Here is a 23,741-nt window from a genome sequence, read left to right as displayed (position 1 = left end):
TACCTAGTTGTACCTCCCAAAGAAAAGTTCCACTGGGCTGGCCAGGATACCAGTGAGGACCTGCAGGTCGGGCGTTCAGGGCCCTCTTCCGCTAGACCTGAGGAACCCTGGGGTTCCCTCCCATTTTGCTGTCTCCCTGCTCCCGGCACCCTGGGGCTGCCCAGTGGGGGCTCGGGAATAACCGGCAGACAAGGAGAAAAGAGGGGAGGTCGCAGAAGAGGCAGCAGCCGGTGGAGTTAGTTAGCTGGGCTCTCCAGCTCGGATGGGCGGAGGCGCCGAGGGCACAACACTGGCAGCCTGGGGGCGTTGGGAAGGGGCGCTAGCAGGGGTGCCAAGAAGGGCAGAGGCCCTGGGCGTGCAGCCACCGCTCCCTGCCCGGGGATGTTAGGAGGCGCTGCTGGGCTGCACCCGCGGTCGCAGCCGCTGCACCCGGGGAGGCTCCGCTCCAGCTCCAACATCCGCTCCCACTGGCTTAGGGGTGTGACCGAGGCACCTCCCAGACGCAGCCCTTTAAAGGGCCAGGCCTCCCGCGCCACAAGTTCATTTCGAGTTGGGTGGTCTATTTTTGAAACTCACTTTCCCAGAGAAACGGGGTGATACTTAAGAGGTGAGGCTCAAAGGCGGCCGGCCCCCAGCACCTCATGGCGTTCCACGCCTTGTGCTCTAGAACCCGGCTGCGGCGTGCAACAATGTTTCTAAGGGCCCTGGGGCTCCGAGTTCCAGCTGGGGCTCATTGTAGGAACGCGGCTCCCTCCACTGCGTCCCTGGCAGCAAGAACCAGATCCTGCCGCCCCCCAGCTGCACAGCACCGCTGGTGGCTCCCATGATTTGGGGCAGGGTTCTAGCAGGGCAAGGGCGAGGGCTGGCCTGAGGGTTGCTGGGGGGCTGGGCCTGGGGAGCGACTGGACAGAGGTTCTGGGATGGGGAACCTGGAATTGGGCCTGCAGTCCTGGTGGTGGTGGTGATGGGGCGGGACGTGAGGAAGTGAGGAAGGGAAGGTGGAGGTGGCTTAAGGGGCGCGGATGGGGCTGGGAGCGGGGAAATGTAGTGCCCAGGGCAGTGAGAAGACAGAAAAGTTTACCTCCTTCTTCTTGCCTCTCACTCCGTAGGGGCGTGTCCCACAACCTTGAGGCTGAAGGTGCAGCAGAAAGCGGCCCCGGCAGATCACTACCCTCCCAACCTGTCCTGGCACAGCGACAGAATCGAAGCCCCCCTACCTGGTCCAGAGGTTAAGGTGAGGAGTGGTTTTGGGGCGGGGCTCTACCGCGCCCAGTGGGAGGGGGGAATGACACTAACCCACCCTACTGGCCAGGGATGGGAACGACCAAACCAGTTTGGCTTAGAGGAGGAGGGGGCGGGGATGAGGAAGGAGCGAAATCGACAAAATCAGGTAGGAATAAAGGGGAGGGGGAGGGGAAAGGAAGGAAAAAGGGGGGGGGGGGGGTGGAGTCCAAATTGACAAAGCTAGTTTATCCTAAGGGTAAGTGAAATGGACTTGGGAGTCTGGAAAACTCGGGTTCGAATCTTGCCTCTGACGCTTACTACCTATGTGACCGTGAGCGTATCACTTAACATCTCAGAACCTCAGTTTCCTATTCTGTAAAATGAGAGATTTGTCCCTTCCAAGCTCTAGATCTGTGACAAGGACGAGGTCTTGCTTCAGGAGGCATGGGGGGGCTGGGCAAGCGGGTCGGGGCGGCCGGGGCCTGGGGCTCCACGCGGACCGCACTAGCTGACCACTCCTCGGGCTGCTAATCAGCCACCGAGGTGTTTTCTTAGGGTGGTTTTTTTTTCAGCCTCATTCCCTCCCACCCCCATCCTCAGCCCCAAGTCGGAGAGTTGGGGCTCCGCCCTCTCCCCTTCCCCCCTATCGGGAGAGGGGCCCGGCTGGCGGACGAGTGCCCCGGCTCAATCACAGCCCGGCGGTGGGAGCGCCGCCCCCCTCCCGCCTCCCCGCCGCCGCCTCCCCTGGAGATCCGGCTCCTGGGCGAGTTCCCACGGCCGGTGGGCAGCGGTGGCGGCAGCGGGCGTGGACGGCGGCGGGGAGGGGCCACGGGAGGGCTCGAGGAGGCGCTGCTTACTTAACGCTGCCCACGTGCGAGAACTGGGTGGGAAGAGAGGAGGGACCCCCCCCCCACACACATACATATATTGGGCTGGCCCGCCGGAGTCTTGCAGAGCGAGGGAAAGCGAAGGGACCCGCGGGGGTGCGTGGGGCTGGCCGGCCGGCCCGGGGCAGGGCTCGTGGGTGCATCCCTCCCGGGGCTTGGGGCGTAGTGCTCTGGGATTCCCAAGCGCTGGTCCCTCACTCCGGGAGCGTTGGGGGTGGGAGCTGAGGGGCTGACCCGGCGTTCCCGGCTCAGCGTTCCCTCCCACCCCACCCCGGCGCAGGGGGGCCGGGGGATAAAGCCAGGCTGGACTGGGGCGGCGTGGCGTGGCAGCTGGGGGCTGCGTGTGCCAGCTGCGGGGTTGGGGGGGGTAGGCTCCAAGTGTCCTCTCTTTGCAGGGGCAGCGACGCGGGCGGGGGCGGGGAAGGGAAGAAGAGAAGAGTTCTGGGCTTTTCCATCCGTCCCGGGTCTCGCCCCCTCCGCGAGAGGCGATGGCTTCCAAACTCCTTCGGGCCGTCATCCTGGGCCCCCCGGGCTCAGGCAAAGGCACCGTGTGCCAGAGGATCGCCGCCAGCTTCGGGCTCCAGCATCTCTCCAGCGGCCACTTCCTTCGGGAGAACATCCGGACAGACACGGGTGAGCAGAGAGGTAGCCGCAGCTGGCCTGTGGATGTGTGTGTGTGCGTGTTTGTGCGCGCGCGCGCGCGTGTGATGAGAGAGAAAATGACCCTGACTGTTGCTGTCCTCCCGCTCCCCTCCCGCCTGCTTCCTTCCCTTTCTACGTGCCGGGGCGCATGCAACCGACCGGCGTCCAGCGGGCCAGGCCGGCCAGGCTGCGGATTAACCGTGCCCCACTTGGGGCTGGGAAAATGGGGAGGAGTCACGGGGGAGGGCTGCCGGAGATCCGGGGAAGAGCACGGTTTGCAAGGATGGAAGCCTCTGGCCGAATGCCTTCTTTCATTCCCCCTTGGTGTGTGTGTAGGGGGGCATCGCCTCTGTCCAGCCCCGAGGCTAATCCTGCTCCTCCTGGAAAAACCCACAAAACTCAGCTGACGCTTTTTCTCTGACCTCAGAAAAGAAGGCAGCTCGCCTCGGCTGGCTGCTGAACGTTGCCTTCTCCTTCAGTCAAAAGCTCTTTTTTCCTCCATCCTCTAAAAGGATCCCAACTCTCCCGAACCTGAGAGGGGCCAGGAACTTAGAAATTCACCCCCTGCCTCTAAGACATACTGGCTGTGAGACCATGCACATGCCAGTCACTTAACCTCGAAATGCCCCGGGCAACTTCTAAGATCATACGAATGGTTGGTAGTCTATTGCCTAAAGCCTGCAGAAAACGGTCCCTAACTGTGTGAATTTGGGCCAGTCGAAGCCATCGGTCAGCATTTACTGAACCTTATCATTTGAACCTCAGTTTCTTCATGCATAAAGTGGAGGGTTTGGACTCTTGTGAGGTTCTTTTTTAGCTCTCAATCCCAGATCCTGTCCCATCCATATTCTCTGCCAGGCTTGCCCAGTGGAGGAGGCAATGAGCTGAGCGCCCCTACTACCTGAGGGGAGAAGATTCCCTCCTCATCAGGCCGGTGTTGGAGCACGCGGAGGGAGGGCTCTGTGACTGTTCTCTCCAACTTAACTCTTGGGAACCCTCTGTTTCTGAAAGGCCTTTTTGTTTATTTGTTTGTTTTTGTTCAATGTTACCTCTAAGGTGTTAACAGCTTCAGAAAGAAAGAAAGAAAAAGACATTATGGAAAGTTCTAAGCTTGGGGTTGGTCTTTTAAAAGACTGGACCCCCTTTTTATTCATTACAACTTTCCTGGGGATTACTCCTTGAGAGCTGTGGTGGAATGATGGGAGATACTTGGACCAGCAGGGAAATTTTAGTCTTAACTTGCTTAATGCATCCCTTTTTCAGGGGTTCTTGGTGGCATGTGCCCTGCCTGTGGGATACCATAGTTCCTAAGTAGCGTGGAAACACATCATAGGTCTAGAACTGGAAGGGGCCTCAGAGGCTATAGGCCAACTCCCTTATTATACAGGTGAGCAAACTGAGTCTAAGTGAGATAAAGCGACTCGCCCAGTCTGTTATGTCCAATGGTATTGGAACCCAAGGTCAGTACCCTTTACACTATACCATGCTTGCTGCAAATTATAGCTGGTGTGTTTCTTTTTAATGTCTTGTTTTGTTTTTGCTTGAGGATGAGGTTGGGGTAGGTTGGAAGTCAGAAGATTGAATGACTTGTTGGAAATAGAATGGGTTTCCGAGGTAGACACATCTGGAGTTCTTTTTTTGTGCCCCCCCCCCCAAAGAGATTAAGCAAGGGTTCCGTGCTTGCCCAAGCACAAAAGGGAGAAATGTCATCTATCAAGCGTGGTCTTGGATTTTGTGTTGTGGGCATTGCTTAGTAAAATGAGTTGGCTTTAAAAAAGAAAGAAAAAGAAAATAAATGAATTGCATGTACAGATGAATTTTCTCCATGCTGAGTCTGGCATGATTTTTTTCAGTATGTATTAAAAGTGGGGGAGTGAACTTACTGACTTCTAAGCCCAAGGGATGTGTGCTTGGGTCAGGTTTCACCTCTAGTCCTGGGAAGCCCAGGAGGGGAGGGATGGCCACAGCTGGTGTGGGTTATAGCCAGCGTCTTCACACTCCCCACGGCTATGTGATGACAGGCTTCCTTCCAGCAGGAAGCCGTTTGTTCGGGCTAGCTGCTGCTTTTCAGGGGGCTTTAGCCTATCTCATTATTGGGGAGGGTGGCGAGAGAGGGCACTAGGTTTGGGGAGGAAGATGGATGTTCGTCAGCCCTTCCTTGAAATTTTACCTCCTTGCCACCCACCCTTATCCCTCTATTTCTCCTCTTTCCTACATCCCCCTTTCTGTATTTCAGCATTTTATTACATGCTTTCCTACTAGAATAGGAACTGGGGAGAGATGTCAGGGATCTCAGGTTTTTTTCTCTGTTGGAAGAAGACCATAAGGGCCGATATCAAATGAGTTTTGTCTTACAATGGAAGGAGGACAGAAAGAAGGGAGGGTCAATAGTTGGTTCACCAGTGGCATTTGCTAATTTGGAAGCTGTGGGGTGGGGGCCTGACTCCTTAATCAGAGCAAGTCAAATAGAGGTGATTGTTGCAAACCAGAAAACCTCCTATTTGCTCTTCTATCTGCTGGTTGTTTTCTTAATTAGAAGCAAAACATCTCCTTTCTGCCTCTTGCCAAGAGTCTCATTAACGCTGTAGTCAGCTAGCATTTACGGAGTATCTTCTATGAGCCTAACAGAGGATTAGCACAGTGCCTGGCACATAGTAGGTGCTTAATCAATGCTTATTGGCTGACGGCTAGAACCTGAGATACAAAGGCAAAGGTGAAACAGGCTTGTCCTCAGGGAGCTTACATTCTGTCAGTCAGTAAGCATTTATTGAGTGCTTCCTAAGGGAGGCACCATGGAGTAGTGGATGTTGTGCTGGCCTTGGGTTCAAATCCTGCCTCAGGTACTTATTAACTATATGATCCTGAAGAAGTCACTGAAGCTCCCTGCCTCAGTTTCCTCATGTGACAAATTGAGGGAAATTAAACCACATGCCCTTCAGTGATACCGGTGATGTACCTGGCACTATTCTCGGCCTTGACAATACAAAGACCAAAAATGAAAGGCTCCTGCCCTCCGGGAGAGGGGGAGGAGATTATAATAGTTTTACCAGCTCACTTTTCTGCAGCATTAAAGATCTATCAGGTGCTCTACTTCTGTTATTTCATTGAATCCTCAAAACAGCCCTGCGAATGAGGTTTTACAGACGAGGGAAACTGAGGCCCAGGTTGGTAAAATGACTTGGCCAGGGTTACGTGGTAAGTGTTGAAGATAACCCTCAAACCCAGGTTTTCCCGAGTCTGATTCTAGCACTCTGCAACATACCAAATTGTCCCTCAGTTTGCAAATATTAGACCTCAGTAGCTGGTGTGTCTGAGGATAGAGGGGATTTCAGAAAGTCTTTTCATGACCCATTGGGTGTAAGTTTTTGACTGTCCCTGTGCCCAGCCATGTTTCTCTGTAGGGTACTGAGGAATCGCCTTGGTAACATGGGCACAGCTGAGCCTCCTCTTATGAATTGACCTGTTTGAGAATTCACAACAAGTCATTGACAGAGCTGGGCCTGAGATCTGGCTGTCTTGACACTCTCCCTTGCAGTCAGGAGTCAGCCAGCATGGTATAATGGAAGAACGAGAGAATTGAGAATTGGGGGTCCTAGGTTCAAATCCCAGCTTGGCCACTTATTCCCAGGCTGTCTTTGGGCAGCTGATTTTACCTTTGGGCCTATATTTCCTCATTTGTAAAACAGGGAGAATTATAGTACCTTCCCTAAAGGGCTGATGTGAGGGTCCAGTGAGATAATGTGCTCTGTGCCCCCAGTGTTTGGGGGAGGCTCTGATTGGGAGGAAGCACTTGGTAAATGCTTGTTGGTTTATTGTGAACTTTAAAGCAATATTTAAATGTGAATTATTCTCATTATTATTTTTAATGATGTTAGTACACAGTGGAGAGGAGGTGGAAAACAAATACTTAGAAAAGATACAAAGAGTGCTTGGAGATCTCTGAGGAGGGTCCCTTCTCACTGGGGGCCATCAGGGAAGGCTGGCACTGAAGGTGGACCTTAAGGGATGGTTGCCAAAGCCTTTTGGAACCACTTTATTTTATTTATTTATTTAAACCACAGAGACTTTTTTATTTTTATTTTTTCTAGTTCCAAATTCTTTCCTTCCCCCCCGTTGGAAGGCAAGGAAAACAAACTCCATTACAAATATGTACAGTCATGCAAAGCAAATTTCCACATTAGCCATGTTTGCAACTACTTTAAAAACAACTTGGCAAGACTGGCCCCAAAAAGTGAGCCATCTTCAGGGTCCTGGCCGTTTTTCGATGTCTCTGTTGGGGCCCCGCATTTTAGGAAGGATGTTGACAGCCTGGCTTGGGTCTTACCAGGAGGGTGAGGGATGAGAGAGCGTGTTATAAGAAACCTAGGGAGGGTTAGTCTGCAGAATCAGCCAAGAAGCATTGTTAATACGTTATTAATCTATATCACTATGTGCCCAGCACTGTGGTAGGTGCTAGGGATAGAAAGGCCTCCACGGAGCCCATGTTGGCTTACGTAGATCTGTCTACGGAGGAGGAGGGTGTATTCTTAGGGGAAGGGCCTAGCCACGAGAGGCCTGGGAGAAGCTGCCTGCAGAGGCTCTGGTGTGAACTGAATCTTTAAGGGAGGACGGGGATTCTGTGAGGCAGAACATTTCAGGCATGGGAGGCATGGGAACGGTAGGGGGAGTGTCCCGGCTGAGGAACGGTACCTCAGCTGGGGGTGGATTGGGATGTGATAGCCATTTTCTAGTCTTAGGGGGGCCTTGTGTGCCTCAGGTTAACCTCGTTGTCTTTGTCTTGGTAAAATAACACTGTGTGCTGGGCCCTCTCTTTGAGTCAAACCAGGAAAAATGGATGAAGTCTAGGCTTGAGAAGTTTGCTAGGCTATCCCAAGGGATGTGGGAAGAGATGGTATTTGTAAAAGAAGGAAGAGAATCAGACTGGGAGGCGTGTGGGGGCCTGGGACTACGGACCCTGGCTCATTAGCTTGAAGTCCTCATGTGTTTATTGAGGGTCCACTGGGTGGGGATGCCGTCTGCTAGTAACTTGGAAACTGAGACTGACAGGCCAGTGACCATGGGGGTGACCCAGCTAGTGTTCAGAGGTAGGCACTGAACCCGAGTCTTTTACTCCAAAGGCCAGCGAGGTGATGCCATAGTGCCTAGCCTGGAGTCAAGAAGACTCATTTTCCTGAGTTCAGTTCCAGCCTCAGATACTTCCAAGCAGTGTGACCCTAGGTAAGTCACTTAATCCCATTTGCCTCAGTTTCCTCATCGGTAAAATGAGCTGAAGAAGGAAATGGCAAACCACTGTAGTATCTCTGCCATGAAATCCCCAAATGGGGTCATGAAGAGTCAGACACTACTGAAAACAACTGAACAATAATAACTTTGACTCCAAGACTAACATTCTCTACCATGCCACGCTGTCCCTCTGTGGGAATGAGAGATGCACACGGGGTGTAATTCAGTGGAGTATAAAAAGGCCAAAGTCATGTAAAATCTTAGCAGAGATCATTGAAAGGAGGGATCAATGTGGCAGCGGCTGCTGCTACTACTACTACTACTACTACTACTACTACCACTACCACTACCATTACTACTACTACTACTACCACTACCACTACTACTACTACTACTACTACTACTACTACCACTACTACCACTACCACTACTACTACCACTACTACCACTACTACTACTACCACTACTACTACTGCTACTACTACTACTACTGCTACCACTACCACTACTACTACTACTGCTACTACTACTACTGCTACTGCTACTACTACCACTACTACCACTACTACTACTACTACTACTACTGCTACTACTACCGCTACTGCTACTACTACCACTACTACCACCACTACTACTACTGCTACCACTACTACCACCACTACTACCACCACTACTACTGCCACTACTACTACTACTACTACTGTTGCTGCTGCTGAGATGGGCCTTCTTCAGTCGTTTCCATTTTTCCTTCTCCTCCCCAAGTCATCTCTTGCAGAGGCAGCAGATTACGATTGGCAGAGTTGGAAAAATTCAGGCTCCATCCTCACTTCAGATCCTCCCTGGCTGTGTGACCAAGGAAAAGTCATTGAAACGTTCTGAGCTTCAGGAGGCAGTTTGTGTAGTTTGTGTGAATTATATGTGTCTTGGTGATGCAAAGACTTCCTGAATGAATGAACTTTCAGGTTCTTGAGGAATTTTATTGCCTTTTCAGAGGTAGTCTTCAAAGTCTTTTTGAGGCAGAAAATAGGTTTTCTTACTGAAAGAATCATTGAGAGGCAACACAGAACGCTGGACTCAGACCCAGAAGCCTTGGGTTCTAATTCCAGCTACTGGAATTTTTCCAGTTTCGGCTGAGTGACTTTGGGCGAGTCATTCAACTTGATGAAGTGGAGTTTCCTCATCTGCACAATGGGGCTGATAATAGTTGCATTCCTTAGCTCACGGGGTGGTTTTAATCAGTCATATTAAGCTCTTCCTACGTGCCAGCACTTTGCTAAACATTGACTATCTGTTGTTCAGTCCTGTCTGACTCTTTGGGGCCCCATTTGGGGTTTTCTTGGCAGAGAGACTGGAGTGGTTTACCGTTCCCTTTTCCAGCTCATTTTGCAGATGAGGAAACTGAGGCAAACAAAGTTAAGTGACCTGCCCAGGGTCCCATAGCCAGTAAGTATATGAGGCCAGATTTGGACTCGGGTTTTCCTGACTCCAGGCCTGGCACTGCTCCACCTAGCTGTCCGCCACTGAGTGTACACAGAGACGAAAATGAAATGATCCCTGCCTTCTGGGAGCTTCCATTCTAGGAGGAGCACTTGGTGAAGTGTAAAACATAGAAATATCAGCTCCTTTGCTTGTCAGTCCATATGGTATTGTGACTGTCAAACAATCACACTTTTTATGACAGAACAGTCTTACTGGGGACAGTTAGGTGGCGCAGTGGATAGAGCACCGGCCCTGAAGTCAGGAAGACCTAAGTTCAAATCCTACCTCAGACCAAACACTTGATACTTACGAGCTGTGGGACCTTGGGCAAGTCACTTAACACCAATTGCCTAAAAATAACAAAAACAAAAACAAAACAAAAAAAACTGTCTCACTGAGATTTGTTGCTTTTTTTCCTATGATTCTAGGAAAGGAAAACTTTTGTCTTTTTTTTTTTTTTTTTTAATGAAAGAAGGGATTTAGGCTTGATGTTGTGAAAAACAATCAGAGCCATCCCTAAGGGGAATGGATCGCCTTGGAATGAGGTGGGTTTTCCCTCACTGGAAATCGCCAAGAAAAGACTGGATGTCTACATTGTCATCCATGCATCAATGCCGTCTGTCGTCAGCAGGCTTCTTTTATGCCAGGCACTGTGCTGACCACATTTTTAGTCATGGGCCCCTGAAGTCCAGCTCCCTTCCACCTTACACATTATGTGACATGATTGGTTAGTTTATGCATATGTGTGTGCGTGTATTGTGCATTTATGTGTTTATGTACACACATGTATGTATATATAGCTTTGTGTGCCATAGATATCTATTACATGCATGCAATCATGCATGAATGTATGTGTGTATAGATACATGCATATATGTGTTATGTGCATGTGTTTGTGTGTATGTGCATTATATATGTTACATGTACATACCGTATGTGTGTATAGGTATACATATAGATACGATAGGAAAGAAGCATTTTTAAACACCTCCATTGTGCCAAGCATTGTGCTAAGCCAATTTTTTTTTATCCTCACAATAACCCTGAGAAGCTATTATTATCTTCATTTTACATATGATAAAACTGAGTCTGGCAGAGGAGAGGTTAAGTGACTTGCTCTGGGTCACCCAACTAGTAAGAGTCTGAGGCTGGATTTGAACTCAGGTCTTCTCTCTTCCAGGCCTGGTACTCTGTATACTGTGGCTCCTTCTGGCTGTCTAAGACCAAAACCCAAACAGCTTTGCCTTTTTCAGATCTTGAATTGATTTCTGATGATGACAATATGATACATTTTGGGGACAATGTATTTTCCATCAGTTCCTGTGCTCCTGATGGGGGATGGCCCCTTAAAACTGTATGAGGTTAAGGTTAGATATCTATTAAGTTAATAGGTCTTTACATAGATCTGTAAAAGAGAGTGGATATCTGGGGAGTTGTTGCTTCCTGTAAAGCTCTGTCCCAACTGCTGTCTGGTAGATGCAAAGGCAGAACTGAGGCTGGCCTGGCCTGGCCTGGAGGTGACTCCCCACCAGCTCCTGGGGCCTCGTAGGCCTGAGGTGGTGGGGACCAAAGGCTTGGCATCCCAGATGGATGGCCATCCATCCACTCAGTGCGCCCCTGAGCAGGCACCCCTCTTCATCATGCCCAGTGAGTGGCCAGCCAGCTCCTGTAGCGTGGGGAGTCCTAAATCAAGAGCCAGAAGGGCGCTCATTTTACCTGGGAGGAAACAGGCCCAGGGAGTCAGAGTCACGTGTGGGGCTGACCCTCCGGCTTCTGGCCTCTTCCCACTGGACACCTCTCCTCCAAGGCAGCCCAGCCCTTTCTGTCATTGATTAGGCCTCCAAAGTCACCATCTTGACAGGCCTTGTCATTGCCCTGGCCGTCCTCCTGCTCAGTTTGCAAACTCTTTTGTTTCTGCTTTCTTTATTTCCCTAGCACGAAGGCACAAAGCGCATGCTTATTAAATGCTTGTTTGAGTGACTGACTCCATCGGATTTGCCATCTGGGCCAGGCACGAGCCCCAGGAGACCCGGGTGCTTTTATCCTGACATTTGAACCCTCCCTCAGGACAGTGCCAAAGAAACCTTCCCTTCCCGAGCTTCTAATGTCTGGGCTTTCATCCGTGGCATTGGGAAACGCTACCATTGAACCCTGCTAAGCTTTTCAGCTCTGGCTTCAAAAGGAACATGTCGTTAGGTTTTTATTAAACTCGGGTGATGTGCCAGGCCTTAGATCTATATTGGTTCTGTATTTACCTGTATGGGGCCTGACTCCTTTTGACTCAGGGCAGGGTCTCTCTTTGCCTTTCTTTGCGTCCAGTTGCTCTTAGCACAGTGCCTGGAATTCAGTAAGCACTTAAAACACACACTGATTAATCGTTTGCTCTTTTACCATGTAGTATCTTGTATTTATTTCATATATATTCGATATATTCTTAGCTACATGCTGGTTTATTTCCAGATAGGATGCGAGCTCATTGAAGGCTGGCACTGATTCATTTTTGTCTTTTTATCCCTAATAAGTACTGCACACAATGTTTGATAAGTAATAGGCACTAAATAAATGCTTGTTGATAGGGGAAAATCCCCTAAGGTGGTGTTAGTCAAGCATTCATCTGTGAGATTTTGGCATCCACAGTGTAGAGAGTGTGGGACAAAAGACCTTAACTCAAGCAATAGGATCATAGATCATGGATTTTGGAGCTGGAAGGGAACTGAGCCCAACCCCCTTATTTTACAGATAAGGAAACTGAGGCAGACAGAGGTGAGGTGTCTTGCCCAGGGTCAGCCAGCTGGTGTCCGAGGCAGGATTCGAGCACCAGGTCTTCGTGAGTCCAAGTCTGGCGTCCCCTTAGTTTCCTTATCTGTAAAATTGTGCTAATAAAATACATTTTAGATGGCTTTGAGAATCAAATGAGACCAAATCTGACTCAGAGTAGAGAAAACAAAGATGGACCATCTGCAGGAGTTAGTTGGTGGTTTCTGGAGGGTGAAATGCAGCGCCTGTGTCCTGCCATCTGTCTTTCCTCATCCTAGTGCGTGTTTCCCACCAGTAAGCTTCTTAAAGGAGAGATTATGGAGTTTTTGTCTTTGTATTCTCATCATCGAGCACAAAATAGAAGAGATCGTTAGATCGTAGATTTAGAGATGGAAGGCTTGTAGTCTCTCATTTTACAGATGAGGAAACTGAGGCCCAGAGTATGTTTTCTCATCTGTGAAATGATGAGATTGGACATGGTGGTCCTTTAAGGTTCTTCCAGATCTGAACGTATGTGATCTTTTGACTTGCTAAGGGTCTCCCAGATAGCAAGTGACCAGGGTGGGATTTGAACCCAGGTCTTCTGACTCCAAATTTGGCCGTAGTTTTGCTGCAGTATACTGCCTCTTGATGTTAGAACTGAGTTAGCTTTTATTCCTTAGCTGTCATCCAGCAAAAACTGTAGGCAAAGCACTCTTTAAAAACATGTATTAAGGTGAGTTGTTATATTAGCTGTATATTATCTCCTAAATCTGTCTTGTCCAATGTCACCTCCTCATCGTCCTGGTCTTTTGCCAGTGGTCTCTTGATCATCCTGGGCTCTGCCAATAGACTCACAGCTCTGGGACATCTGTCCAAGCTGGAGGGGCTCCAAGGCCGAATTCAGTGATAGATGGTGTGACTGTCATCCAAGTTCCTGCCTCAGCACGTGGGGGGAGGTCCGTCACCAGAAGGTTAGCCGTCAGGCGATGGATGTTTTTGGCCATGGAGACTAAGGAAGGCCGTCTGTTGAGGTCCGTGGCGATGGTGGGAGGGCATTGACAAATGATGATGTATCTGGAAAGAGGGCGACTTGCATGATCGGGAGAGTGGAAAATGTGCTTCCCGGGGCTCAGTTGAAGAGACTCAGGGAGTTAAGTGCTCATCACCTTCAGATATCTCAAGGGCTATCTTGTGGAAGAGGCCGTGGTCTTTGGCTGCTTGTCCCTGGAGGACGGAACAAGGAACAGCGAACGTCAGCATAGTACGGTGGGAAAAGTGGGAGAAGCCCACTGGGGCAGAGTACTTGGGGACAGAACATCCTCTGATGCTTACGTCCTGTGTGAGCTTGGACCAGTCCTTTGGCTTTCCTGGGCCTCAGTTTACCCATCTGTAAAATGAAGGGGTTAGACTAAATGACTTCTAAGGCCCTAGGTAGATGAGCCCATAATCTTATGAAATTAGAGAGCACTTCTTAACAACTAGAACTATTTGAAAATGGAATGGGCAGCTGCAGGACTGAGGGTGTGGGCCTTCCCTGAAGTCCTCCTAGCAAAGACAAGGTGACCCTTGTTGGGGATGTCGTAAGTGCTTTACAAACCTTAAAGCTACATAAACACTAGTTGTTGTTATTGTTATTCAAGTAGAGGGTAGACCAGATGGCCATTCAGATCCCTTTCATACTCTGAATTTTAGCTATGTAGTTACTAAATAAACGTGGCAGCATGGAGTAGTGAAAAGGTGGATTTGGAGTCAAGAATCCCTGGGTTCAATTCCTACGCCAGACCCTTCCTCTTTAACTATTGTAGCTGACGCCTTTCTGAGCCTGTTTTCTAACTAGAAGGGAATGAGCATTTATTAAGCACCTACTATGTTCTAAGCACTGTACAGCTATTATCTTAGTTGGAAATATATTAGGAACTTAAAATGAGGACAGGTAGTACCTGTTAGTACCTACCGCTCAGAGTTATTATGAGGCCCAAAGGCGACAATGGCTCTAACTTTGGAGCAATGCATAGATGTCAGTCGCCATTTTGATTTTTATTCCTCTCGTCTTCTAGTTGATGGACTTGGATAGAAATAGGCAATTAACAATGCTGTTATTGTTTGTTGTTATTATCACTGTTATTACTAGGTATAGGCTACTGTGCTAAGATTCAGAGGTGAGGCTAAGTTTCAACAAGACAGTCTCTGCCCTTAAGGAACTCAAAGCTTACCACCATTACTTTTTTTTTTCCATTTAATTTTTATTTTATTTTTTCTCACTTACCTGTAAACAAAATTTTTTAACATTTGTTTCTTAAAATTTTAAGTTCCAAATTCTCTCCCTCCTTCCCTTCCCCACCTTGAGAAGCAAGCAGTTTGATATAGATTATACACACATAGTCACTCATGACATTTCCACATTAGCTGTGTTGTAAAAGAAAACACAGACTTAAAAAAACAATAATAGAGAAAGTAAAAAAGGATGCTTCAGTCTGCATTCATATGCCGTCAGTTCTGGAGGTGGATAGTACTTTTTATCATTAAGGCCTTCGGAATTGTTTTAGATCATTGTGTTGCCGAGAAGAGCTAAGTCATTCACAGTTAATCATTGTATAGTGGTGATGTTACTGTGTACAATGTTCTGGTTCTGCTCATTTCACTTTGCATCGGTTCATATGAATCTTCCCATGTTTTTCTGAAAGCGTCCTGCTCGTCATTTCTTATCGTACAATAGTATTCCATCGTAATCATATACCACGACTTGTTCAGCCGTTCCCTACTTGATGGGCATCCTCTTGATTTCCAATTTTTTGCCACCACAAAAGGGGCTGCTCTAAATATTTTGGTACATAGAGGTCCTTTCCCTTTATATTTGATCTCTTTGGGATACAGAACTAGTAGTGGTATTGCTGAGTCAAAGAGCGTGAAGATTTTGATTGCACTTTGAACCTAGTTCAAATTGATCTTCAGAGTGGTCAGATCAGTTCACAGCTCTGCCAGTAGTGCATTGGAGTCCCTATTTGCTACATCCCTTCCAGCTTTTGTCATTTTCCTTTTCTTTCATATTGACCAAAGTGGTAAGTGGGAGGTGGTACCCCAGAGCTATTTGATTTGCATTTCTCTAATCAATAGTGATTTAGAGCATTTTTTCATATGATTATAGATAGCTTGGATTTGTTCTTCTGAAAACTGCCTGTTCATCTCCTTTGACCATTAACAATTGGGAAGTGACTTGTATTTGTATAAATTTGATTTATATACATTCTGTTCCCTAGTTGAGAAATGAGGCCTTTATCAGAGAAAGTTGCTGTGAAAAAAAAAAATTACCCCAGTTTCCTGTTTCCCTTCTAATCTTGGCTGTATTGGTTTTATTTGTGCAAAACCTTTTTAATTTGATGTAATCAAAATTATCCATTTTACATCCCGTAATGCTCTCTGTCTCTTCTTCGTCACAAATGCTTCCCTTCTGCGTAGATTTGACAGGTAAAATATTCCATGCTCACCTGATTTTCTTGTTCTATAATGCCTTTATGTCTAAATCACAGACCCATTTTGACCTTGTCTCACTGTGCCATGTGAGATGTTGTTCTATGCCTAGTTTCTGCCAAATTGCTTTTCAGTTTTGCCAGCGATTTTTGTCAGATAATGAGTTCTTGTCCCAAATGCTTGGATCTTTAGGTTTGTCAAACACTGGATTGTAATGATTATTTCATTCACCACTCTCTTTCTTAGCCAGTACCCGATTATTTTGATGATGACCACTGTGTAATACAGCTTGAGAGCTGGTACTGCTGAGCCACCTTCCTTCACATTTTTAAAATTGATTCTCTCTATATTCTTGACCTTTTGTTCTTCCAGATTAATTGTGTTATGATTTTTTCTAGCTCTACAAAATAATTTTCTTTTGTAATTTGATTGGTGTGGCACTGAATAAGTAAATTAATTTAGATAGAATTGTCATTTTAATTATATTGGCTTGACCTACCCATAAGCAATTAGTATTTCTCCAGTTGTTTAAATTTGACTTTATTTGGGTGAAAAGTGTTTTGTATTGTGTCCATATAGTTCATCTTGTAGACTTCCAAGTAGTTTATGTTGTCTCTAATTATTTTAAATTATCTCTTCCTGCTGGACTTTGTTGGATATATAGAAATGCTGATGGTTCGTGTGGGTTTATTTTATATCCTGCAACTTTGCCAAAGTTGTTAATTATTTCAGCTAGTTTTTTAGTTGATTCTTTAGAATTCTCTAAGTATACCATCCTATCATCTCCAAATAATGGTAGTTTTGTTTCCTCGTTGCCTATTCTAATTCTTTCAGTTTCTTTTTCTTCCCTTCTTGCTGTAGCTAGCATTTCTAGAACAATATTGAATGATAGTGGTGATAAGGGTCATCCTTGCGCCGTCGCCCTTGATCTTATTGGGAAGGCTTCTAGCTTGTCCCCATTAAAGATGATGGTAGCTGATGGTTTTAGATAAATACTACCTGTCATTTTAAGGAAAACTCCACTTATTTCTACGCTTTCTAGTCTCTTTAATAGGAGTGAGTGTTGTGCAGTTTGTCGAAAGCTTTTTCTGCGTCTCTTGAGGTAATCATACGATTCTTGTTGGTCACCACAGCATTTCAGATCATAGGGTCAGTAGCGGTAGATGGGACCTCAGCATCTGTCTAGTGGGAGGATCATAGAATATTAGCTCAGATAGCGGATAAGAATATGTATAGGAGGACCTTGGTCTTGCCCTGTGTGCTTTGCTTTTTTCGTTTAAAACCTTTGGGTTGAACTTTGGACTTAGAATCAGGAGGGACACAGGTTCAAATCCCATCTCAACTATCTGCTAGCTGTGTGACCGTGGATGAGTCACTTAACCTCTTAGAGCCTCAGTTTCCTCCTCTGTGAAATGGGAGTGTTGGCCTTAGTGGCCTCTAAGATCTCTTCTAGCTTTAGATGTCTGATGCAAAGGTCCTTTAGTCCCTTCCGTGACTTCCTGTGGTCTCATTTGGAGTGGCTGGTGTTGTGTTTGAACAGTTTTGCCCTCAATTTCCAAATAATGTACTAACTGGTCAACTGGAGAGTCAACACACATCCCTTAGTCAGAGCAACGTATCGGTTCTGTTGCGGAGGAGTTGGGATGAAGAATCTAACTTCTGATAATGGAGAAATCAAAGGTTTTCTCGCCCGCCCCAGAGTTGGCTTACTGGATCTTGGGCAGTGGGCAGTATTGCCTGTGGACTTAGCGCTTTGTCAGACTTGTGACCAGCGTACCTTACGTTCGTCGTCTTTGGGTTGGAGAACATTAGAGCTGGGTGGGACCTTAGACGTCACCTAAGCTAGCGGTACTTAAAGTTCGTGCTCTCAGGATCCTTTTACACTCTTGACAATTACTGAAGATTCCCCCAAAAGACCTGTTTTTCTGGGCTGTATCTTTTGATGTTTATGGTATTATAAACTAAAACATCTTAGTCTTATTATGAAAATATTTTCAAGATCCATTGAAAAGGTCTTGGGGACTTCAAAGTCCTGAGATCGCCCTTTGAGAATTGCTGATCTAAGCCAACCTCTTCATTTTTCTGATGAGCTTCTGACCCCTATTCGCCTCTAGCTTTGGAAATAGTAGTTGAATCAATGCCATTATTCTCTAAAGCTTTCTCAGTCTATTGCTTTTGCCCTTACTCAGTATGCCTTTGACCACCCAGTCCAGAACACCTCTCCGTGGCCACCCTTCCCCTCTCTGTGTTGGCTTCTATTAGAATGTAAACTTAGCTCTCAGGAACCTGGGGCTAGAATGGAAATGACTCTTATTGACCTGTGTTTCTTCATCTCATCTTAGATTCCTTAGCACCTTCTGTTGGTTAGCTGTCCAAATAAGAATGAATGGGTTGGAATTCAGGTCTGTCTTGCTGCAAGGCACTGTGTATGGTGGCCATGTCATGTGTGTATTCTTAGAGTTAGCCCATGTGGGTTTGAGCCCTGGTTCCGCCCTTTCCTAGCTGGGAGAACATGGGCAAACTTCTGAATCTCCCTTTTGTGAATTGGAGCTAGACATTCTCTGGCTCCAAGGATACTTGGTAAAGAGAGCCCTGGTTAAACCCAAAGGCACCTTTGAAAAGAGAGCTCAGGATTTCTCCACTTCATCATTAAGCCTGATTTCATGTGGGGCCGGGAAAGATGGCGGAATTTGGAGTCAGGAGAGCCCACTTCAAATAGCTTTGCTGCTTCCTATTACATGCTCTATCTTGGGCAAGGAATTTTACCTCCCTAAGGGCCCAAGTTCTGTCATCTTTAAGATGAGGATGGATTAGGTGACCTTTATGCCCTTCCAGCCCTAAATCCATAATCCCATGACTTTCTTTTTTTCAAGGTATTCTGGATTTCTCAGTCAACCACCCTACTATGTGCCAGCCACTGTGCTAATCACTCGGGGGATAAAGAAAAAAAAATCATCTCTGTCCTCAGAGAGCTCACAGCCTAATGGGGGGGGCACAACGTGCATCAGCTCTGTATAAGACGCATGCAGTGTAATGGACCGTGAGTTTAGAGGAAAGGCACTGGGGGGGGGGGGGTTTGGAGGACAGACAGGGAACAGGGAAAAGCACCTGCGGAGGGAGGGATCCGATCTGCGACTTCTGCCGTGGTCAGCGTTTGGGGGCTTTTGCTGTGGCGTGATTTATTATTTTCCTTCTCGCTTTCAGGATCAACATTGTTGCTTTCCTTGTAAACATGCTCCTATTTGCTATGTTTAAATTGTGAGAATGGGCCTTGGGTCAGCTTGAGAGGCAGTGTGGCGTGGTGGATGGAGCAGAGTTCTCCAGACTTTTTAAATAACACATGACTATCACTAAGACATTTTTGAGCATGTGCCCCCCAGTGTGTGTACATTTATTTGTAAATCACATACCTTGTGTACTAATACTACTGCATACATTCTGTACTGATATATACGTTGTAAAACACAGAAAAAGACGTAAAATATGGATGAGATGAAGATGGAATGATCCTTGATTTTAGAGGTAAGAGCCACTGAGTTCATTGGGGTGGGATTCAGAGGTGTGACATGAGAAGTGTGCTTTAGGAATATTGCTCTGGCCACTTAGGGGGAGGTTTGAAGCAAGGCAGTCAGGAGTCTGCCTTGGGAGTTTAGGTGAGGGGTGAGGACACCTGAACTAGAATGCTGTGTGACTACAGAAAAAAGGAGCAGGTGAGGGATGTGATGGAGATGGAAATGGAGTGTGGCCGTGGACTGGATCAGTTGGGGGATGGAGGGGAGAGTTGAGAATGACACTGAGTTCATGAAGTTTGGGTGATTGGAAGGAGGCAGAAATGGGGCATTTCAGAAGAGGGGAGGGTTTGCCAGGAAATCATGTGGTGAGATCTCTGCCTATTCCTGTCTGCTCATCCTCTGGCTTACTTTATCCAAGGAAAAGAAGGGAAGAGAGTGGGGTCCTTGAAGGCAGAACCAAAGCTGGGGTGGGAAAAGGGAATGCTGCCCATCTGCCTGCCCGTCGCCTCATGCCCCATGGTTAGATTGTGATTGCCCTACTAGGGTCTATGCCAGGAGCCGATTGGGAGCTTGCAAAGAGCCTCTGGACACCAGAAAGAGAAGTGTGTGTAGTGGGGAAGGGTCCATTGATAGTGGATGAAGGATGGGGATAAGAGTGTGTTGGAAACAATCCTGTTGTGGGATGTGCCCCATGATCCCCCCTCCTAATTGGTTAGCCCTTGGAAATCATGCCATGGCCTGCTTGGGGGCTCCCATTATGGAAATGCTGAGATGGTGAGCTGGCCTCTTGGTCAGGAAGACCTCTGACATTTACCCTCTGGGTAAATTAGTCAACCACCACAGTTCTCTGAGCCTCTGTTTCCTCATATGTAAAAAGAAGATTAAAACCTTTCTTAAACCCACAGAATTGTTAGGAGGCTTGAGTCTAATAATAATGATGTTAATAACAATAATATGTCAAAGGTGCTATGTAACCTGGAAAGCACTCTATTAGTGATTATTATTATTATCATTATCATTACTATTGTTATCTAGAGGAACTGGGTCTTTGGGGGGAAGGGTACAGACCCATGCTGGGGAAATCCCTGAAAATATTGAAGGAAAATCATACGAACATTTTTTAAACGGCTGCATCACATATGTTAGGTATCTAAAGCCTGGGGGGAGATCAGCATGGTGGAGTGGATTGGGGGCTGACCTTGGAGTCAGGGAAGACTTACCTTTAAGCCTGACCTCTGACACATACTGGCTGCACGGTATTGGGCAAGTCACTTAACTACTCTGTGTCCAGGGAATCTAAGACTGGGTTACAAAGGAGTGGCTGGTCTGCATTGTTTGGGGGAGTTTGCACACTGAGAGTTCCCTATACAGATGAATTCATAAGACTAAACCTTACACCCTCCCCTACTATCCTCTTGTCTTTAAATATTGTCTCAAGCTGTAATCAGGTGACATTTTTTTTCTAAGGGGGTATAAAAATGATCTTTTAACATGTGTGTGAATGTATCTACACTATAAGCTATATGATCCTTGGAACTGGAGTCAGGAAGATCTGAGTTCAAATCTAATCTCGGGTACTTTCCAGCTGTGTGACCCTGGGCAAGTCACTTTGCCTCAATTGCCCCATTTGTAAAATGAAGATAATAATAGTACCTAACGTCGGGGTTGGTGTGAGGATCAAATGAGATATTGGCAAAGTGCTTCATAAGCCTACAAGCACTATATAAATGCTCGCTGTTATTAGTATGTCCTTACTGGTTGTCCCACCAAATGCTTTCTCTGGCTGAACAAGCAATGAGTGAACAAACTTTGGTTTAGAACCTCCTCAGAGCCAGGCACTGGACGTATCAATGCAAGACGCTCCCTACCCTTGGGCAGCTTCCAGCTGTTTTGGGGAGGTGGCCCTGGGCTCTCCCAGGCTCTTCTAGCAGAGTACAAGCACAGGCAGGTCTTCCCCAATTAGGGGACCAGTGATGGATTGATTCTACGTGCCTGTGGTCTGAGGATGGGCCGAGCTTGGTGCAGAGGGTTCAGGAGTTTAGAGGAAGGTGGTGGCCACCAGATGCAAGTTTGCTGCTGCTGTCTCTTCTCCTCCCCCCCTCCTCCCCCTCCTCCACTCCCCCCCCCAATCGCCGCTTCCTTGAGTTTCCAAAGCATGGATGTTTGTCCAGGTTAATGACAGTAAGAAGGGACCGACATGAAGAGCACACACGGCGTGGCCGCTCTCCCGTCTCATTGCACAGTTTACATGCAAGGCTGCCACACCTGTTCTTCAGGGTTTTCAAGTATTAAAAAAAGATAGAAAACCACAAAACAAAGCCATTGACAATGCAGATCACCGAGAGCATTTATGTAGAATCTCGGAGTTCAGGCCCCTTCTGCTTTGCTGAGATCTTCACACATCTATATGTGATCATTTAGCCTCTACTTGTATACCACCAGAGACAGGGCGCTCATCCCCTTACAAAGCAGCCCGTGCTGATTCTAGGTACTCCCAACAAGTTGATGATTCTTTTCACCCTCTGCTCTTCACTGGAAAGACGGACAGAAAGGAGCTCTACAGGATGAAAACCATCTTGATTTGTCTTTGTTCTGTGGGTTGCCGTGACTACAGAATTTCCCCACTTATCACCAGCCTGCTAGTGAAGTGCCCCTCGGTGCTAGACTGGTCCTCAGGCCGGAGAGAGACGCTCTAATGGTTCTTAGGCTTTCCAGCTTAGACCTGTTCAGGCTTGTGCATTGCTGGTATACCCATTTAGAAACCCTGCTGGCCTCAGCTCAGCTCAGTTCAATTCATTTCACTTCACCAAGTACTTACAGACTTTCCCTAGTATGCTAAGCTCCTGGGCTACAAAGGCAAGAAAATAGTTAGCCTACAGATCATTTCTTAAATCAAGTTGAAGCAGCAAGCAATTATGAAGCACTTACTGTATGCCAGGCCCTGGGTGGAGCGCCGGGGGTACAAATATGTGCAAAAAGAAAGACCCCGTGACCCGGGGGCCTGACATTCTAATGAAGGAAGAGATCTTAGAAAAAGGAGGTGAAAAATGAACAAGAGAATGAAGGCTGGTGGTCCTGGGCCCTTCCTCAAAATGGAGGTTCTGGGAAAACTCACCAGTGGGACAAGGACAGAGGGAGAAGGCAGCTAAGTCATTGTGGTGGCGTCTGAGGGGACCGAAGAAGAAAACAATTCCTGTCCTCGAGGTGTTTCCCTTTTATTGCAGGGAAGCATCTACACAGAGAATCAAATTTAAAATGCAGTCAGCTCAATCAGTAAGCCTCTGCTAAGTGCCTTCAGCTTGTCAGGATCTGTGTTGTGTGCTTGAGACAGGAAGACAAAAATGAAACTGACCCCGTCCTCAAGACGCTTCCATTCCACTTTGGGGAAACAGCATCTATGCAGAGAAGTGAACAGAAAACTAAATGCCGGTCAATTGGTTCCCGTTTATGAAGTGCCTGTCACGTGCTGGGAGCTGCGCTGTGTGATAGCAGTGCAAACACCCAGATCCTGCGTTTGAGAGACTTGTGTGGAAGGTCGCTTACGCCGTAATTCTGCACTGTCCTTGCCGTCTGACCTTTGACTTGTTCACAACTGGTCAAAGGCAAGACGTACTGAGAAGGGATAGTGACGAGGAGATGTGGAATGCCACCGTGATGCAGGTAATTATATGATGAGGTTATAGGGTCGTAGATGAAGAGACGGAAAGGACCTTGGAGGCCATTCTAGTTTGGTCCCACTGAGTCACTCCATTAGCGTTGTGTCCCTTGGACGGGCACTGAGGCAGTGAGATGGGTCCGGAGCTGGGCAGGATGAAGGAAGAGGCAGGCTGAACTGTACTGGGGGAGTTGTGGGAGCTCACTCCCGTGCTCCTCAATGCCACGCTCTTCAATCCCAGCATCCTCCTGGTGATGTTTCATGCCCGCAAATCCAGGAACCCCATGGTCAATGACAGGTGATCCAAGAGGTGACATACCAGAGCCGTCAGGCTGTGTGGACCTGGAAAGGAAAGTAGGCAAGAATGAGGCACAACAGGTGGACCTTACAGCTGTTGGCCCTGGGATATGAAAAGCATCAGACAAAGGCTTCCAGAGTATTGGGGGAATCCACGGTAGAATGTATGCCCCTTGAGGGTAAGAGTTTATTTCATGTTTTGTCTCTGTATCCTCAGTACCTGGCACAGTACCTACATAGTAGGCTCTTAATAACTTTATGTTGATTGACTTCTCAGTCAGGAGCTTAACCAGAGATCACTTACTGAGTGCCTGCTGCGGCCTCCGCTGTGCTAACTGCTGGGGATATAAGGCAAAGGAATGAAGTAATCCTTGCCCTCAAGGAGCTTCCATTCTAACAGGAGACAACGGTGTCTACATAAGTACATACAGAATAAATAGTAAGAAGATAAATACAGAGTACTGAAATCCAAGGTGGTTGGGGTATGGGGAAGGCTGTGGCAGGTGGGGTAGAGGTGAGGAATGAGGAAAGGCTTCCTGGAGAAGGTGGTGTTTGAGATGTATCTCAAAAAAGGGGAGAGATTCTGTGAATTGCCAGCAAGGAAGAAGTGCATTC

At 47.4% G+C, this 23,741-nt stretch overlaps 1 protein-coding gene across 1 annotated transcript in view; it reads left to right on the top strand.

Annotated features, from left to right (window-relative positions):
- The first annotated feature begins 501 nt into the window (after window positions 1-501).
- AK4 (adenylate kinase 4) overlaps window positions 502-23,741 on the top strand; it is a 94,337-nt gene continuing 71,097 nt past the window's right edge. Inside the window, exons 1-3 of the mRNA XM_027874001.1 lie at window positions 502-607; window positions 1,110-1,234; window positions 2,507-2,744. Of these exons, the coding sequence (XP_027729802.1) occupies window positions 2,600-2,744 (145 nt within the window). The 5' untranslated portion in view covers window positions 502-607; window positions 1,110-1,234; window positions 2,507-2,599. The remainder of the gene's footprint in view (window positions 608-1,109; window positions 1,235-2,506; window positions 2,745-23,741) is intronic.

The sequence above is a fragment of the Vombatus ursinus genome, unplaced genomic scaffold (genome assembly GCF_900497805.2).
Source record: "Vombatus ursinus unplaced genomic scaffold, bare-nosed wombat genome assembly UNPS02014804.1, whole genome shotgun sequence".
In the NCBI taxonomy this organism is placed as follows: domain Eukaryota; kingdom Metazoa; phylum Chordata; class Mammalia; order Diprotodontia; family Vombatidae; genus Vombatus; species Vombatus ursinus.
The sequence above is the reverse complement of the archived record's forward strand: the minus strand, read 5'-3'. Positions and strand labels throughout refer to the sequence as shown.